Source organism: Nilaparvata lugens, unplaced genomic scaffold (assembly GCF_014356525.2).
Source record: "Nilaparvata lugens isolate BPH unplaced genomic scaffold, ASM1435652v1 scaffold6461, whole genome shotgun sequence".
NCBI classification, from domain to species: Eukaryota; Metazoa; Arthropoda; class Insecta; order Hemiptera; family Delphacidae; genus Nilaparvata; species Nilaparvata lugens.
This window is the reverse complement of record NW_024092214.1, coordinates 417-20,315: the sequence shown is the minus strand read 5'-3', so window position 1 is coordinate 20,315 and position 19,899 is coordinate 417. Positions and strand designations below refer to the sequence as shown.

At 36.8% G+C, this 19,899-nt stretch overlaps 1 protein-coding gene across 1 annotated transcript; it reads left to right on the top strand.

Moving 5' to 3' along the window:
* The first annotated feature begins 3,037 nt into the window (after positions 1–3,037).
* Positions 3,038–18,438, top strand: LOC120356313 (mitochondrial uncoupling protein 4-like). Its single transcript, XM_039445233.1, has 8 exons — positions 3,038–3,142; positions 6,126–6,313; positions 8,522–8,623; positions 10,395–10,415; positions 13,452–13,649; positions 16,207–16,299; positions 17,007–17,071; positions 18,407–18,438. The coding sequence occupies exons 1-8, from the start codon at positions 3,038–3,040 to the stop codon at positions 18,430–18,432; spliced, it is 798 nt and encodes a 265-aa protein (XP_039301167.1). The 3' UTR covers positions 18,433–18,438.
* Positions 18,439–19,899: the final 1,461 nt, after the last annotated feature.

The window sequence follows — 19,899 nt, the reverse complement described above, 5'->3', positions numbered from 1 at the left end:
TTATCCCTACAAAGAATAAATACAAAAGATATACCTGATATAAAGATAGCCATCACAAAAGGAAATAGGCATTTAAGAATATGAGAGTGTAGACGATTATAAGAAGGCTATTGATATTAAAGAATATGCTGAAGATTATTATAGAGATGACATTTTTCACGCTATTATTTCAAATTCTAAACTAAACTACCTAAAATTCTATTCATAATAAATAAAAACAGAGCAGACGACGCAAACACAAGCGGTGCCCCTACTTGCATATTTAGCGCTTCCGTGAGCTATAAAAACAAAGTAAGGCTACAAAGCGAATCAGCTGATAAAAAATCTTTAAAATGCGTGAGCATTTGCTCCAGAGTTAAGGAGCATAAGGTAAGAGTAAAGGTAAAGCTTATTCATATAAAATGAGCAAATGCGTTTGCCTTATGCTCCATGCTCTTGCTCATGAGCATTTGCTCTGGTTTTATTCATATGGGGCCAATGTATAGTCTGTCTTTTTGTGCTGTATCCAAAGTAATTCTTTGATATTTTTTATGTAACAAACAGCACTGATGTGAAAATATGCTAGATAAAATACTAAAACAATCCTTGTGATTCGTATAGGTAGCCTACTTTGAATTTGATATCAACGATTATTGACACTTCTGACACAGAGTGTGGTAATGTATTGATATTTATTGATAATGAAAACACAAGATCTATTCGAATACCGCCGAATTCACTTCAGGAATAAATTATTCAATCTATCACGAATTAATTTCGAAAAAAACAAACATATTTCCACACCAATGGTGTCATCTTTAGTTTTTGAAACATTTTTGTGTTTTTCTCCAAATAAATCCTTGATATTTGACTATATTTTTGTGTTTTCATGGCTTATGGATAAATATTACCACATCTCATCAGATAGGTAACTGTCAGTTCCAGGTGAGTTTCATTAATCGTTGATATAATGGTATGCCTATGCTTATAAAGGCTCAGGCTGACATTTTCAATCGACATTATAAAAAGTCGTAGTTTTGGGCCCAATCCTGTTCTAACCCAATCTGTTTTTCTATTACCGTGGTTTCCCAATCTTATTTATATTATCTGTAATAATTTCATTCACTTGAAATAGATTGAATGAATCCCTCTCATATTTTGTTCAATTACTTTGACCCTCAGTTTGCAATTAAATGAAATTTGTTCTATTTCTTTGCTGTGGCCCTCAGACGGCAATGGAATTGGATTGAATTGGTTTAGAGAAAATTCATTACCATTAAGATAGAACTTCATTTCGATGATAGCGATGCAATTAGAAGTACTGATGAACCAATTAATTTAGCAGTGATTGCTACACTGTTATGTCATCGTTCTAGATTATTTTCTCGTGTACTAGCTTTTCAGTCATTTATTGGTCGAGCAATTAAGAAATTGTTTTATGTTGCTCATGCAATGTTAGTGATGTTTTTTCATGGATGCAGATAGATTTCTTCTTTTTATGGAATAAAAACTGTTTTAAATTGCTCAAGCAATCTTTGTTAATGGTTTGTTTATTTTCGGCTTTTTACATCGATGCAGTTAGATTTCATTGATTTATGGAGCTCAAATTGATGTAGCGAATATTGCATGATTATCTGAATGGTGCAATTAGCTTCTCATTATCACTCACTAATATTAGTTCCTAATAGCTCAGTCTTATCATGTGAAAAATCTTCATATCATACATCATCAATAGCTGTTTTCAACTTTACATTTCAAAGTATAAAAAAATCATATTTATTTGAATTGAATTTTTGATTAGCATTTGAAGTGACATACTTAGCTTATTCATTTTTATCGAAGTTATGTGAATGGAAAAAGTTCTTAATCTCGAAAGTTCTTATTCATCTATACTCCACCATCTATAATATACTTTTTATCAACATTGCTCTCCACAATGATATGAAAATTATTCAAATCAAATAAAATTTATTCATAAAAAATAATTACATTACAAATTAGAATACTATAACAATTAATACAATTAAAACAATAAGTTTTATGCATTGAATAATTTCTTAATAGGCAAAGATAATTCAATGATTAATACTATAAATGATATCTTGTGTTGGGGTATTACAGATTCCATTTTAAAGGATGTAATTCAATATTGAAATTAATGACAAAAATTACTTCCAATTTCCACAAATTCACTTTGCAATTTTCTGTATTGTTGTGAAGGTGTTGTTGTGCTTATTGTGTGAGAGGAAGAGCGAAAAGAGAACGACGCAGGTAATAGTGATAGAATCAGCATAAAAACGGCAACTCCTATGAGTCATAAAACGTGGGCTCCTATTGTTATATTGATATAACATTGGCCATAATGCGCCGTGCTATAAAGGACTATTATAGTACCCTATATTTTTTGAAGATAAATTTTATTAGGGTCTAGTAACTCTGCATATAACTATCAAGTGGCCTGTTGAAATAGACATTTATTTATATTTATTAGTAAGTAATTCTATTTATTGAATAATTGACCGAGAGAAGTGAGGACTCAAGTCGACGGTTTTGCATTTCTCTTTATGTTTTATTTATGTTTTTATGTTCCTCATTTACAGCGAAACGCAGCAATAGATTTTCATGAAATTTGACAGGTATGATCCTTTTGAATTTCGTGTCGACGTATACATACGTTTTTTTGAATTTCCCATTTTAAGGATAATACAAAAGGAAAAGGAGTCTCCTTTGAACGCCAATATTACCGAAAAATCAGACTTTAGAATTATTCATCATAGATCAGCTGTCTAGTGAACTATAATACTATCCGTTCAAAAACATCGAACATCATGAAAATGTATCGTTCCATTAACGTTGTAGACAGTTGCAGCCAGACCTGATAACAGCGCTCACACTCACAGTCACGGTACGATAGGACAGAAAGTTCTATGTTTATTTAGGATTTTTTCTAGACATTTTAAATTGATAAATTATTAATTTTTGAGAAAACATAACAACAAGTCAATGTAACTTACTGAGCGCTAGGTCTACTGTTCACAGAATTACTAGATTTTACTAAATGTTTTATGTTGTTGCAGTCACCTATCCTTTGGACTTAACTAAGACGAGGTTGCAGATCCAGGGAGAGGCAGCGGCTCAAAGCAATGGCAAAACAACATCACATGTGAGTAGTCTTATCTCTCTCTACCAACGCTACTTCACCCAACATTCCTTACTTACTCCCTACTAAAAATATTTCAAACACTCCTTACCAAGTCGACATTGTCGTCACATCTTTGATATGTAACGTGCAAACATCAGGGTTGCGCGTGTTACACGTTACAGAAAGTGATGTAGTCCTCTTTTATGTGCTAGACCAGGCACACACCAGTTAGTCAAGACATGATCAGACACGTTCAGTCACAATAATTCACTTAGTTACTTATGAAGACATGTCTAATTGCAATGACTAATCAGTGTGAGTTGCGTCACAAGCAGCTATGTGAAGTACTGTGACTAAACGTGTCTGATCATGTCTTGTCTTGACTAACTGGTGTGCGTTTAGCCTTGAAAGAATAAATTTTTTACCCCATCAGAACATTGTTATTAAACTTTATTGTCGATAATAATATAGTGTATTTAAATTATGTATCTATTTTGAAGAGACAATAAAGCAATATAATTAAGTAGAACATGTATAGTGAGGTCCACGTTATAATGACCAAACATGTATTTTGCACCCTGTACACATCTCCTTTACACGTCATTTTAAAATTTACAAATTTCCCTCTTATATTCTTCTATACTCCTGGATAACATATGAAAGGTTCTACAAGGTCTATGCACAAAGTAACAAAGACCTTCCCGTCTGACGTCTTCTGTACGCCAATCGCGTACTTTCAAGTACAGACGTATTGTCCTATTCAGTGGCTTTCCAGCTGAACCAGTGAAAATGACATCGCGCTGCGTATAGTTGCAGCATTCAAGTTTAAAATGTTTGCTGCAATTGAGCTGTTTGGTCTGATCAGTAAGTTTTTGTCAGGCAAAAACCTAAAACCGATCGAGATTCATCGTCAATTGTGCGAAGTTTACGGAAACAACTTTATGCATGAAAAATCAGTCCAGAGATGATGGCGTATGCAGTTCAAAAATGGCCGCACCAGCGTTCATGACTAGGAGAAGAGTGGACGACCGAGCGTTGTCACAGATAACTGGTTGCCAAAGTCGATAAGAAAATTCGAGAAAATTGCTGCTTTACAATATCGGAGCTTTCACTTCGTTTCGCAGAGGTTTCAATGACTTTTTTGTTTTAAATTGGCAAGCAAAAGCTAGGTTACCACAAATTTTGTGCATCATGGGTGCCGAAAATGCGTGGCTGAAGTCGCAGGCGGCGGAATTATATGACAAAGCTCGTCAACCACTATGATAAGTGCCTCAATCGATTTGGAGTCTATATAGAAAAAGTAGTATTTTTTGCTCTTTGTAATGTATATATTACAATTATTTTCTCATTGAATCTATTTTATTTCAAAACATTTGTTATTTTCTGGATAGCCCTTGTGATAAAATATTATACTGATCTGCTCACAACATGATTTATTAACATAGAAGTTGTTTACATAACATGATGTAGAGCATGTGTATAGCATGATGTCTAGTGTGATTATACCAGAATGAGTATTTATAATTTATACAAGGTGGTGCAGAGGAAACGCATGTTTTTCGAACCGCTAATGCTCGGCATCAGGAGGAGGTATTGCCCTTGAACGAATGTTGGCAGACGACCCATACTATGCCATTTCAGTTGCTATGAGCGTTGAAACGTACAACATCGTGTGTACGCTGTCAAGCAGTTTTCTTAGAAACAATGAATCTGTAGTCACAGTGGAACGCATATCTGTCAATATTTTAGAGTTGGACGTCGAGGTGCAGTGCCTGATCGAAATACTGTACACTGATGGGTTCCAGCATTTAGAAGTACTGGTTCCGTGGTAAAAAAAAAACACCTGTTCTCCGTTCAGTTCGTACTCCGGAAAATGTAGACCGAGCAGGAACGGCCGTTGTTACTAGTCCTAGACGATTGACTAAATGACATGGTCTCAGGACTAGACGACACTGACTTAGTCTACATTTTGCTGCAACCCATCGGAGTACAGTATTTCGATCAGGCACTGCACCTCGACGCCCAACTCTAAAATATTGACAGATAAGCGTTACACTGTGACTACAGATTCATTGTTTCTAAAAAAAATGCTGCTCGATAGCGAACACACGATGTTGTAAGTTCCAACGCTCCATTGCGACTGAAATGGCATAGTATGGGCTGTCTGCCAGCATGCGTTCAAGGGTAATATCTCCTCGAAAAACATGCGTTTCCTCTGCACCACCTTGTATTTACAGAAGTACACAATCATAACACTAGAAATGAAAACAAACCAGTTTTATACAGCATAGGTTACACTTAACCTAGCTCCGCAGTGCAGGCTGGATGCTTGTCTGACTCGGACTAGGCGCTGAGACAGCAAATAATAGCAGCGTTGGTGGGAATGCGAGCGGCCGCAGTAACGTCTTCCACCAGCAATGGTCGGCGTAGTTCCGCCTAGCGGACAGACGAAAGATCAATCCAGTCGGTTATTTGATCCCTCCAGCCAGGCTCAGCCAAGCAGCCGAGACAATAGAACAATGGAGTGACGGTCTTATTCGCGTTCATCAGCAGTTTTCTTTCTCACGATTATTTTGATTTTTGTGTTACTAATAACTCCAGTCACCAGTAAAAAGTTTCCAGAAACGTGGTTTACTACCATATTAATGACTTTTCATGATGATTTTTAATTATTTAAAAACATTATTGACATTCTGAGCCTTCAGGCTAAACTTGGGGTCGCTGAGAACGAATCTGCAATCAGAATTTCTCTATCACGAGAAATAACGAAAAAAACCCAGCTGTTGATCTTCCGGCAACCGTTAACAGTCATCCTGCAATGCGGCCGAAACACTTCCAAGCCAGACACCCATCTCAAATGACAACAACGCCAAGCTGTGAGAAACCATCCTGCACTGCGGCGCTAGGTTTAGTGTTTGTAACATGTTGTTTTTGAGAATAAATCTTTTTATTCATTCATAAGACAACTCTTGCATTTTGTTGATTTAGTGTTGTGTGTTGTCAGTTGCCATACCGGGGTATGCTGGGTACAGCGGTGGGGATAGCCCGCGAGGAGGGGGCCCGTAAGCTGTGGAGAGGTGTGACTCCGGCCATCTACCGACATCTCATCTACTCGGGCATTCGCATTGTCTTCTACGAGAATATGCGAGACAAACTCCTCAAGAAGGAGAGGGACGGCACGTTTCCCATATGGTAGGTCACACTGTTCACTCAGAAGACTTGTTAAACTAAGGGTCTGGACACAGGGACAATAGTTGCTTGTATGTTATGTATTATTTTCTGAGACAATAAATGAATTTGAATGATACTATAGTGAGGTCCACGTTATAATGGCAGTGTTTGATTAACAATTGTATTGCTATCCTTGTCTATCATTCAACATAGCGCTATCTCTTTCTCGCTTTGCTCTGTCGCAAGATCGTCTTTTAACAATATAGGATTAATAATTAATTAACAAAATATTTCATATTAATTATAAAAATGCATTATTAAATTATTGAAAAATACAATTTCTTGCTTAATAAAATATATTGATTATTAAACGAGAATGAACAGTTAATATTACATCAATAAGCCTGTATCAGCTACCGTCTACAGAAGCATTGGCAAGATGGAGGAACGGCAACGTTGCTCTCCTATCTTTCTCCACTGCCATTATAACATGGACCTCACTATAGCTGTCACGAGAACATGAATTGGAAATGATTTCAATAAATTTAATATTTTATTTATATTTCCGTGTTTCCGCGACAGCCAGGTAAAGCTTAGGGGAAGCTACTATTGTCCCCGTGTGTAGCATGCTGTAAATTTGAGCAGGCTGCTCACAGGTACAATAGTAGCTAGTGGTGTGGTTCCGCATCTACATGTTGGCCCAATGAGGGCCAATGTCGACCAGCGGCAGTGTGTGGATGGGTGGTTTGCCAACGCTGGCCTTCATTGGACACTGGTCACATTGCAGGCTTGGTCAGCGACTGGGCCAACATGTAGATGCGGCCTTAGATAGCGAAGCTACCTGGGTGGGGTTAATGGAAGCTACCGTAGCTTCCACTAACTACACACGAACAGAATGGTATGTTCCACTAGCTACTGTGGGAGTGCGGAATTGAAAATGTCATGTACATTTGAGTTCCGGACGTCTCCAATTCCGTGCTCCCGCGGCAGCTAGTGAAGCTGCTCTTGTCCCTGTGTGCAGGCTGCTTAAGGGTCTGACGAACGACTATTGAATTTAACCGCGATTGAACGCTGACTATTATTTATTTATTTATGAAAAACATGGAAGCATACATACTATGCAAGTACAGTGATCATTTCTGTACTACGAATAAAACAAGAATACAAGAATAAAATACAAGATCTTCATTTGCCATAAATTACAGTATCTTACGTCACATTGACGGGAAGGGGCCTTTTGCATGCGAGAATGATGTTTCTAGTCGAGGCCGTTAGCCGAGACTAGAATTTCATTGAGTACTACAAAAGACATTCACGTCCAAGTAACGTAGGCCTACACTATTATTTGCCATAATAATCTAAAGAAGAATAATTGAGAAATAGAAAACATTACCTGCTTGTGCTGAAGTTACTACATGCATTCTATAAACATAACCTAAATTCCGAATCAGGAATTTTGTTGAAGTTGACAAAACTTCCACCTGGAGCACTGAAGGTAGTTTTTTTTGGTAGCAGTTTTGCTGTTCCTATTTCGGAACTAGGAAGAAACATACTCGACTGTAAAGAAAACATTATTATGGTTTCATTACAGTAGAGTAGAGATGAGAATCGTATGTTTATTTGTTCTGCAAACAGCTGTTTACCGGCTTGATTTCATGCGTGGAAAACAGCTGAGATTGAATGTCCATGACAAAAACAAGTTTACATTAGACATCGTCAGTTTAAGAATATTTTAATTTTTAAATAATTGAGTCAATTTGTCACATCTATAAAATCACAATAACTCATCTGTTGAATAAAAACCTCCAATAAGTTCAGACATACAGTCTACAGCATTATTATTAAGGTCATATGCACCATCTTCGTTTAACGCTAATCTAGGTTCACTGTAAGATATGGTCTTTTCTGAGATAATAAATTAATTTGAATGATCTGTTGAATGAAAACCTCCAATAAGTTCAGACATACAGTCTACATTATTATTATGAAGGTAATATGCACCATCTTCGTTTAACGCTAATCTAGGTTCACTGTAAGATATGGTCTTATTTATCACAATGTGTTAAATTCCAGGTTTGAACCTACAGCAAATAAATCTCCGTTTATAAACGTATGAGCCTTGCTTCAAACCACCAGTAGGTTCTAACTAGTCTTGTTCTAAATGTGATATAATTTGAAAATGGCGTAAATTGTATTTCATGGTGTTTGCAATTTGTTTTTTTTTTTCAGGAAATCGGCGATTGGAGGCGTGACATCGGGAGCAGTGGCTCAGTTCATAGCCAGTCCAGCCGATCTAGTCAAAGTGCAGATGCAAATGGAAGGCCGCAGGACGTTGCTCTCCTATCTTTCTCCACTGCCATTATAACATGGACCTCACTATAGCTGTCACGAGAACATGGAATTGGAAATGATTTCAATAAATTTAATATTTTATTTATATTTCCGTGTTTCCGCGACAGCCAGGTAAAGCTTAGTGGAAGCTACTATTGTCCCCGTGTGTAGCATGCTGTAAATTTGAGCAGGCTGCTCACAGGTACAATATAGCTAGTGGTGTGGTTCCGCATCTACATGTTGGCCCAATGAGGGCCAATGTCGACCAGCGGCAGTGTGTGGATGGGTGGTTTGCCAACGCTGGCCTTCATTGGACACTGGTCACATTGCAGGCTTGGTCAGCGACTGGGCCAACATGTAGATGCGGCCTTAGATAGCGAAGCTACCTGGGTGGGGTTAATGGAAGCTACCGTAGCTTCCACTAACTACACACGAACAGAATGGTATGTTCCACTAGCTACTGTGGGAGTGCGGAATTGAAAATGTCATGTACATTTGAGTTCCGGACGTCTCCAATTCCGTGCTCCCGCGGCAGCTAGTGAAGCTGCTCTTGTCCCTGTGTGCAGGCTGCTTAAGGGTCTGACGAACGACTATTGAATTTAACCGCGATTGAACGCTGACTATTTATTTATTTATTTATGAAAAACATGGAAGCATACAGTACTATGCAAGTACAGTGATCATTTCTGTACTACGAATAAAACAAGAATACAAGAATAAAATACAAGATCTTCATTTGCCATAAATTACAGTATCTTACGTCACATTGACGGGAAGGGGCCTTTTGCATGCGAGAATGATGTTTCTAGTCGAGGCCGTTAGCCGAGACTAGAATTTCATTTGAGTACTACAAAAGACATTCACGTCCAAGTAACGTAGGCCTACACTATTATTTGCCATAATAATCTAAAGAAGAATAATTGAGAAATAGAAAACATTACCTGCTTGTGCTGAAGTTACTACATGCATTCTATAAACATAACCTAAATTCCGAATCAGGAATTTTGTTGAAGTTGACAAAACTTCCACCTGGAGCACTGAAGGTAGTTTTTTTTGGTAGCAGTTTTGCTGTTCCTATTTCGGAACTAGGAAGAAACATACTCGACTGTAAAGAAAACATTATTATGGTTTCATTACAGTAGAGTAGAGATGAGAATCGTATGTTTATTTGTTCTGCAAACAGCTGTTTACCGGCTTGATTTCATGCGTGGAAAACAGCTGAGATTGAATGTCCATGACAAAAACAAGTTTACATTAGACATCGTCAGTTTAAGAATATTTTAATTTTTAAATAATTGAGTCAATTTGTCACATCTATAAAATCACAATAACTCATCTGTTGAATAAAATCCTCTAAACCTCCAATAAGTTCAGACATACAGTCTGAGATGTATACAGTCTGAGATGTATACATACAGTCTATGACATAAGGTCATATGCACCATCTTCGTTAACGCTAATCTATGTTCACTGTAAGATATTGTCTTATTTATCATAATGTGTTAAATTCCAGGTTTGAACCTACAGCAAATAAATCTCCGTTTATAAACGTATGAGCCTTGCTTCAAACCACCAGTCGGTTCTAACTAGTCTTGTTCTAAATGTGATATAATTTGAAAATGGCGTAAATTGTATTTCATGGTGTTTGCAATTTGTTTTTTTTTTTCAGGAAATCGGCGATTGGAGGCGTGACATCGGGAGCAGTGGCTCAGTTCATAGCCAGTCCAGCCGATCTAGTCAAAGTGCAAATGCAAATGGAGGGACGCAGGAGGTTGCTTGGAAAACCACCCAGGTATCTTGATTTATAATAGTTTTATTATTACTCTCTTGGGCACTTTAATTTAAACTCTTAATTCTAAAGACAAGGAACTGCTCCAGGGATGTACATGTCTTTAGAATTATTATTGACCGAGCAAAGTGAGGTCTAAAGCTGCGTACACATATTCGCGCTTCCACCAGCACCGAGCACGCTCCTCCCTCGTACCGCCCTCGTACCACCATCGAACCACAGTCACACCGCCCACGCACCCATCATGAACGTTATGGAAGATATTAGATCTTCTCGCGTTCCCCGGTCGAACCATTGTTGCTCCCCGGTCGATCATCAATCGCTCTGCTGGAGTGACGTTCGGTTGCGGAGCAGAGCGAAAGTCTGTACGCACCTTAAGATTCAAGTAGACGGTTTTGCATTTCTCTTTATGTTTTTATGTTTATATTTATGTTCTTATGTACCGCATTTACGGCGAAACGCAGCAATAGATTTTCATGAAATTCGACCGGTATTTTCCTTTTTGAATTTCGCGTCGACATAAGGTATTTTGAAATTTTGTATTTTAAGGATAATACAAAAGAAAAGGAGTTTCCTTCGAACGCCAATATTACCGTAAATCAGAATTATTTATCAATAAGGAATTATTTATCATACATCAGCTGTCGGGGGATTATAAATTGCATACGATGAGGCATGCAATTAATATATCAATGTAACTTGGTAAAAAAACAGCTGTCATGTGGACTATTAATTGCAAGCAATGATGCATGCAATTGATAACTCGAATTAGCATATTATTTTCTCCCGACTTTTCCATGCTTTCAACTTGGTAAGCTTTTGATGATAGTAGCATAGTTGATTAAAACAAATTATTGTCGATACAACAACTCAAACAACCATTAGTTGTTTACACACCGATATCTCGCCGACACGTCAGGACAGGACATATTTCTCTGATGGACAGTATTAAAGGAGGCTGTGGTTTTTAACCGCGCAAGGTCTACTGTTCACAGAACTACTAGTAATACTGAGTGACCTGGCTGGCTAAGGTCTGGTGTCAAAGTTTTCAACCCGTTCCTCTGGTTTACAAATCCAGCGTCTAAACCTCTCGACTGCGTTTACTCCATTTGAATTGGATATTATATTGTTTATGACAATGAAAATAATCTCGTTTTTATAATTCATTGTATGTTGTGTTGGTTGCAGAGTACACAGCCCGAAACACGCGTTCAAGAAGATAATGTCGGAGGGCGGCGTGCGGGGCCTGTGGAAGGGGTCCATCCCCAACGTGCAGCGAGCGGCACTCGTCAACCTGGGGGACCTCACCACCTATGACACCGCCAAGCAGCTCATTCTCACCAACACCACGTTGCCAGATAGTCATCTCACACATGTGCTAGCAGGTATGTCAACCGCACGAAAATAGTACGATGAGAGTAGATGTAACTGTGCCAAATAAGGCTACTTTCACATACTATCAATATAAATCAATTATAAATCTGGCAACGGTGCGGATCTAGAAGAGGATAGCACTATCTGCTTTGTCGAATGATAGACAAGGATAGCAACACCAATGTTGATCAAATACTGTCATCATAACATTGGAAGACTGAGAAAGATATGGACACCGGAAAATGCCCCAGAAGTCCAGTCCATGATAGATGATGATGATTTTTGAAAATCACTATTTTTACTTTCCTTGCCCTATTACCATAGGTAAGGAAAGTATTGCTTTCCGAAAAAAATTAAGGTACCCCCAATTTGTAAATTTCTATACGTTTCAAGGTCCCCTGAGTCCAAAAAAGGTTTTTGGTACCGGTATTGGTCTGTATGTATGTGTGTGTGTGTGGTGTGTGTGGTGTGTGTGTGTGTGGGTGTGTGTGTGTATGAGTGTATGTGCGTCTGTGTACACGAAATCTCATCTCCCAATTAATGGAATGACTTGAAATTTGGAACTTAAGGTCCTTACACTATAAGGATCCGACCGAACAATTTCGATCAAATGCAATTCAAGATGGCGGCTAAAATGGCAACCAGCACCGAGCACGCTCCTCCCTCGTACCGCCTCGTACCACCATCGAACCACAGTCACACCGCCCACGCACCCATCATGAACGTTATGGAAGATATTAGATCTTCTCGCGTTCCCCGGTCGAACCATTGTTGCTCCCCGGTCGATCATCAATCGCTCTGCTGGAGTGACGTTCGGTTGCGGAGCAGAGCGAAAGTCTGTACGCACCTTAAGATTCAAGTAGACGGTTTTGCATTTCTCTTTATGTTTTATGTTTATATTTATGTTCTTATGTACCGCATTTACGGCGAAACGCAGCAATAGATTTTCATGAAATTCGACCGGTATTTTCCTTTTTGAATTTCGCGTCGACATAAGGTATTTTGAAATTTTGTATTTAAGGATAATACAAAAGGAAAAGGAGTTTCCTTCGAACGCCAATATTACCGTAAAAATCAGAATTATTTATCAATAAGGAATTATTTATCATACATCAGCTATCGGGGGATTATAAATTGCATACGTTGAGGCATGCAATTAATATCTCAATGTAACTTGGTAAAAAAAAACAGCTGTCATGTGGACTATTAATTGCAAGCAATGATGCATGCAATTGATAACTCGAATTAGCATATTATTTTCTCCCGACTTTTCTATGCTTTCAACTTGGTAAGCTTTTGATGATAGTAGCATAGTTGATTACAACAAATTATTGTCGATACAACAACCCAAACAACCATTAGTTGTTTACACACCGATTTCTCGCCGACACGTCAGGACAGGACATATTTCTCTGATGGACAGTATTAAAGGAGGCTGTGGTTTTTAACCGCGCAAGGTCTACTGTTCACAGAACTACTAGTAATACTGAGTGACCTGGCTGGCTAAGGTCTGGTGTCAAAGTTTTCAACCCGTTCCTCTGGTTTACAAATCCAGCGTCTAAACCTCTCGACTGCGTTTACTCCATTTGAATTGGATATTATATTGTTTATGACAATGAAAATAATCTCGTTTTTATAATTCATTGTATGTTGTGTTGGTTGCAGAGTACACAGCCCGAAACACGCGTTCAAGAAGATAATGTCGGAGGGCGGGGTGCGGGGCCTGTGGAAGGGGTCCATCCCCAACGTGCAGCGAGCGGCACTCGTCAACCTGGGGGACCTCACCACCTATGACACCGCCAAGCAGCTCATTCTCACCAACACCACCTTGCCAGATAGTCATCTCACACATGTGCTAGCCAGGTATGTTAACCGCACGAAAATAGTACGATGAGAGTAGATGTAACTGTGCCAAATGAGGCTACTTTCACATACTATCAATATAAATCAATTATAAATCTGGCAACGTTGCGGAGCTAGAAGCGGATATTGCAATAGTGAGGTCCACGTTATAATGACAGTGGATAAAGATAGAAGAATAGCGGTGCCGATTCTCTGCATTAATTAATTATATTTCTACACTGTCAAAAACATAATTGGCACCGTTGTGGACCTATAAAAGGATAGTACCACCGGCTTTGTCGAATGATTGACAAGGATAGCAAAACCAAAGTTGATCAAATACTGTCATTATAACGTGGACCTCACTATAGGCCTACCTGCTTTTCCGAATGATAGACAAGATTAGCAACACCAATTTTAATCAAATTATAACCATTATGCCATTATAACGTGGACCTCACTATAGAACAAGAACAACCACAACATGATGCAGTATCAACACAATATGGTTCAGTATCATCTCAACTTGATACACAACACTATGATTTGATACATTCGCTATCTGCTTTTTCGAATGATAGAAAAGGATAGCAGCACCAATGTTGATCAAATACTGCCATTATAACGTGGACCTCACTATAGAACAAGAACAACCACAACATGATGCTGTATGACCACACATGATACAGTACGAAACCAATATGATACAGTATCAACTCAACTTGACACAGTATCTTCTCAACTTGATACACAACACTATGATTTAATACATTCGCTATCTGCTTTGTCGAATGATAGAAAAGGATAGCAGCACCAATGTTGATCAAATACTGCCATTAAACGTGGACCTCACTATAGAACAAGAACAACCACAACATGATGCTGTATGACCACACATGATACAGTACGAAACCAATATGATACAGTATCATCTCAACTTGATACATAACACTATGATTTGATACATTCGCTATCTGCTTTGTCGAATGATAGAAAAGGATAGCAGCACCAATGTTGATCAAATACTGCCATTATAACGTGGACCTTACTATAGAACAAGAACAATCACAACATGATGCTGTATGACCACACATGATACAGTACGAAACCAATATGATACAGTATCATCTCAACTTGATACACAACACTATGATTTGATACATTCGCTATCTGCTTTGTCGAATGATAGAAAAGGATAGCAGCACCAATGTTGATCAAATACTGCCATTATAACGTGGACCTCACTATAGAACAAGAACAACAACAACATGATGCTGTATGACCACACATGATACAGTACGAAACCAATATGATGCAGTATCATCTCAACTTGATACACAACACTATGATTTGATACATTCGCTATCTGCTTTGTCGAATGATAGCAACACATTGGTGTTGCGTTGATCAAAAATTCTGAGATTATGTCCTCAACCAGCCAGGATAGCAAAGACGAGCTGTATTGGGACACTACAGTGACAGTGAAAATATAGTTCTAATGGGATTATTCATACTAGCGGCCGGGCTGAGTGGTAATAGTCTAAATAGAACTTGTGGGAATTATATGTTCACTGTTACTGTTGTTTGCGAATCCAGTTAAGGAGTAGAACCCTTCAGTCTGCTAGCGCTACCTGGTCGTGGGTTAGAATCCCGCCGGTAGGCATGGATGTTTGAATATCTCATCAAATTCCACCTTCACACTTTCCATTACCCACGGACAAGCAAAAAGCTCATGTGGGTATCATACGCATTAAAAAATACATCTACCTTCTCTGATACACTCTACCTTCGCCGCACCACTATGTTTTCACTATGATTCATCTTATGTCGGACAGGAGGTAGAGTGTATCAGAGAAGGTAGGAGATAAAACAACATAGAAGGTAGTTTAGTTTAGTTTAAACTAACCCGTAGCTGTAGCTGAAGCGTAGTTAAACCCGTTGCTGAGCGGGTTGAAAATAATGCTTGTATTAAAATGAGATGAACGTTGTGGAAGACTTTTAGATAAGTGCATTATACAAACACACTTAATTACCTTCTCTGATGGAAATAATGCATGTTTTCAAATGTTTCAGAACATATTGGAACAGCGAAGGTAGGGTTGAAGGTAGATGGAAGCGGAGACACATTTAGTTACTTGCATTATTTAAACACGCTCAGCTACCTTCTACCTGATACACTCTATCTTTGCCGTTCCACTATGCTTTGATCTTAACGTATTTGATCGTGAACCACCTCGAATTCACTTCTACTATAAGTGTACATGATTTTTCAAATGCATAAAATTATATTGTGGATTTAATCGTTTATTTTACACTAAATTTTAACCTCAATGAAGAGTAATTGGAAGACTGAGAAAGAGATGGACACCCGAACAGGCCCCAGAAGTCTAGTCCATGATAGATGATGATTTTCGAAAATCACAATAATTTTTTCTAAAGGTCATGCCTACTCGAGCTCCAGGCTTCGGGTCGGTTATTTAAAGTAGTAATTTTAAACTTACTGTAATTAACATACTGTTGTAAACTGTATGTGCTTTCAATAAGTATTTTCTATTTCAAATTTGTTTCTTGTTTTCAGTGGATGTGCAGGACTAGTAGCAGCTACGATGGGCACTCCTGCCGATGTGGTCAAGACCAGGGTCATGAATCAACCCACCGATCTGGAAGGAAGGTTAGTTTTATCAGCATTTTCGCCAAATTCAACTCCATTAATACCTTTTGCTTCCTACAGCTTTCTGTTGTATTCAGATAACTAGTCTTTGAGAGTATCCCACTCTTTCCAATCGATTTGAGGTAAATATTTGGGGCTTGTAAGTAAGCATGTCCTTAAGCAGCAATAAATAAGTTAGTAAATGAAAAATGGGAAAGTATGTAATGGTATAAAAATTAATGAAGATAATTGACATCCTCCTGATATTGGCTATATGTTTCTCGTCTTTCGTAGTAAGTGTATATCAGTTATATTCTTCTTCATCTGCTCTGTAGGTAATATCAGGCTAGTTCACGGTTTTATAGTTTCTTCAATTAGTAGGTTCTCTAATATTATCACTCCAATTACGTAGGTTGTTGATTTAGGTAGTCATAAAACATTTGTAACCTTTCCATTGCATTAGAAATTGGCCTTCGTTTGGATAAACTTGGTCCTTAAAATGAGATTTCAAGGTAAGTAGTTGAGTTACCTGTAAACATGTTTTACTAACTATTCAGAATTAGTAATAATTCTCCGATTTATTGAAGGTTAGCCGCTTGCAATTAAGAAATTTGAAATAGTTGATTTGAAAATAAATTTAGTAAAACTTTGAAGTTATTTGGAAGAACTCGTTTCGTTACAAAATGAATAGATCTTTTGCTGGTTTTTGCTCTGTATGTTTGTTTCAGATGTTATAGGATACTTCAATCTCACCGAAATCTCCGAGATTTCTTTCAAGTTTCTACAAAGCTAGGTCAGAAAGAGGGTTTGATTATATTCATACTTTTGTACTACATGTGAACTTCCGTCAATGAGAGTTTTCGTTCAGAAATATCAATATTATTTGCTTGACATTGTTAGGTTTGATAGTTTACAAATTTTCATTGAAACTTGATCTCGAATTCTATAGATTTTTGAAATAATACCTCCTACTTTCACAATTTTTTTGAAACTCATATTGACAAGAATTCTATACACTCATTCACACTAATGAGACAATATGAATCATTATTATTAAACGAAAATCCCAATTAAATGCTGTAAATCACCCCGAAGACTTCTGCTACTGCAAATATTGACAACAGGGTTAAAAGCTGGATGGAAGCGCTACTATACAAAAATTATTTGTCAGCCCGGAAACACAAATAATTCCCGGGCTGATAAATAATCATTGAATAGTAGCGCTCATCGAATTTCCATCTAGCTGTTAACCCTGTTGTCAATATTTGCAGTAGCAGAAGTCTTCGGGGTGATTTACAGCATTTAATTGGGATTTTCGTTTAATAATAATGATTCATATTGTCTCATTAGTGTGAATGAGTGTATAGAATTCTTGTCAATACGGGTTTCGAAAAAAATTTGAACGTGGAGATATTATTTCAAAAATCTAGAATGCAAGATCGGGGTCTTAGGGGTGATTTACATCATTTAATTGGTATTTTCGTTTAATATTATTCATTAAAGCATTTGAACAAATGCAATTTCCAATTTATTTCGATCTGGAAACAATATAAAATTAAATGAAATAAAATGTATTCGTCCAAAACAGAAATATAGAAACTTAAATTACAGAAAATATTCGAGCAATATAGATTGTTCGATAACAGAAAAATGAAATATAGAAACTGAATCCTTTTTACAATATAATCATGCGGCATCATTATAAAGATCTTTTACATTAATGAATTGAAGAAAAATATCTCGAATAGAGAGAAAAGAATAATATCTCGTTTTTCCTCCATTTGGATATAGATATTGATATTTTCTTGAAATCAGTAAGTTCTTGGAAGAAGTAAATGCGTGGGGAATTTTTATTGCAGATCAATATACAAAAATTTTCAAATAATGTAAAGTGATTTCTGCTCTTCATAACAGATCTTAACCTTGGATTATTATAAATGATTAAATTAAATTATAAATGATTATCTATCAATAAAATTGTAGAAACAATTCCACTTCTACCATTTGATTTTTAGATTTAGACTGTTGAGTCGTTTTTTATTGGTTAATGTTTTGCCGATTTTCCTGTATCAACATATTGAAATGTACGAATTCTGAAACCACTTTCTTCTCATTTGAAATGTTTTAGGAAATGAAACATGGGAGAATAAATGAATCTAAGAGAAAATAAATTAAACGATATGTTTAAAACGATAAAAGCCTTGTTTGAAAGAGGTTTTATAAGAAAGGGTAAACTACTAATGGGTGCCTTGATGAGGTAAGAACATTCTACTCCAAGAATCTAGATACTCTTATTTTATCTTGCCTTTCAATTCTGTCGGCTTAGAAATACGAATAATCCTATACACTCTCCTAGTTTTAATCCAAATATTGATAGCAATAGTACATTCTAGAATAAACTTCATCAATTTCTGAATGAACAAGCTTACTAAAATATATTTCCTATAAATGAATGAAAATATTGCACCCACAATCAATTATCAAGAATACTTGTTATTTGCTTGCCTTACTATGAATGAATTTGAAAATTTCAAAAACCGAAACCCGTCTTTCTAAGTATCAATAAATCTGTGGTTTTTTTGACAATTTCTAGTCTTTTCATTCAATATGAATAATTACCACAATATCATTTGAAAATGAATGAATCTATTTATTTGCCAAAAAATATATATGAAAGCTTTACAAAAATTTATAAATTCTTTATAAGAATTTATGCTACTGCACCATTTAACTAAAGCACATACAAAAATACAGAAACTGCTAATTATTACATAAAATATGATAACTTTACAATAATAATTAATTTATAATAAGTATTATAAATGCGTACTTCCACAAATCTGAGATGAAAACTTATTTTACTTTATTAGATCATTGAAATATATTACAGCTATAAAACAGTTTTGCGTTATTTTCCAATGTGTGTTTTCGAAGTATATGATGTGCTTCGCAACTAGGATAATTCAGGGTTGAGTGTTAGAGAGTACTAAAACGTCCCAACTCCGCCAAAAAAAATTTTTTAGTTTTCAATGTAGTTGCATTTTGTTCAACTAGTTGCATTTATAACAATAGGAAACGTTCAGTATGTATTTAATGATTATATATTGAACGATTTATGACGGTCAATCTTACTTAAAACATCGTATTGGTTCATGAATGTATGAGATAATATTACTGTAAGGAATTTTTTGTATAGGCTGAGAATTGAGCATTTTTTTTGTGTTGGGGAACCATTGAAAAGACTGAAGTTACATGAGTGATTCTATCAATGTATGAGACAATACTATTGTAAAAAATGCCATGTGCAGGAGGAAAATTGAGCAATTTTTCGGGTTGAGAAACATTGATATGGCTAAAGTGATGAGAGTTCAGGATGGAATGCACATTTTCTCTCTCATTCGTTCAGAATACCTCGTGAAGATGAAGTGGATCAGCTGATATTCTCTTCAAAAATTCGTGAGTACGAATGGAAGTATTTCATCTGTGACATTCCTAGAGATGGAAGTGCTTGAATTTTTGGAGAAGGCTCCATGGATGCCTTCAGGGCCTCTGGGAAGATGAAGTTGAAGCCATCAGAAGGAAAGTTGTTAAAAATGAAGATGAAATTCAGTTTGGAACCTT

Coding starts and splice junctions, on each gene's coding strand:
- LOC120356313 (XM_039445233.1), top strand. CDS start 3,038: ATGTTTTATGTTGTTGCAGTCACCTATCCTTTGGACTTAACTAAGACG. Junction 6,314..8,521: donor GACGGCACGTTTCCCATATG/GTAGGTCACACT, acceptor TTTTTTTTTCAG/GAAATCGGCGATTGGAGGCG. Junction 10,416..13,451: donor TTGCTTGGAAAACCACCCAG/GTATCTTGATTT, acceptor TGTTGGTTGCAG/AGTACACAGCCCGAAACACG.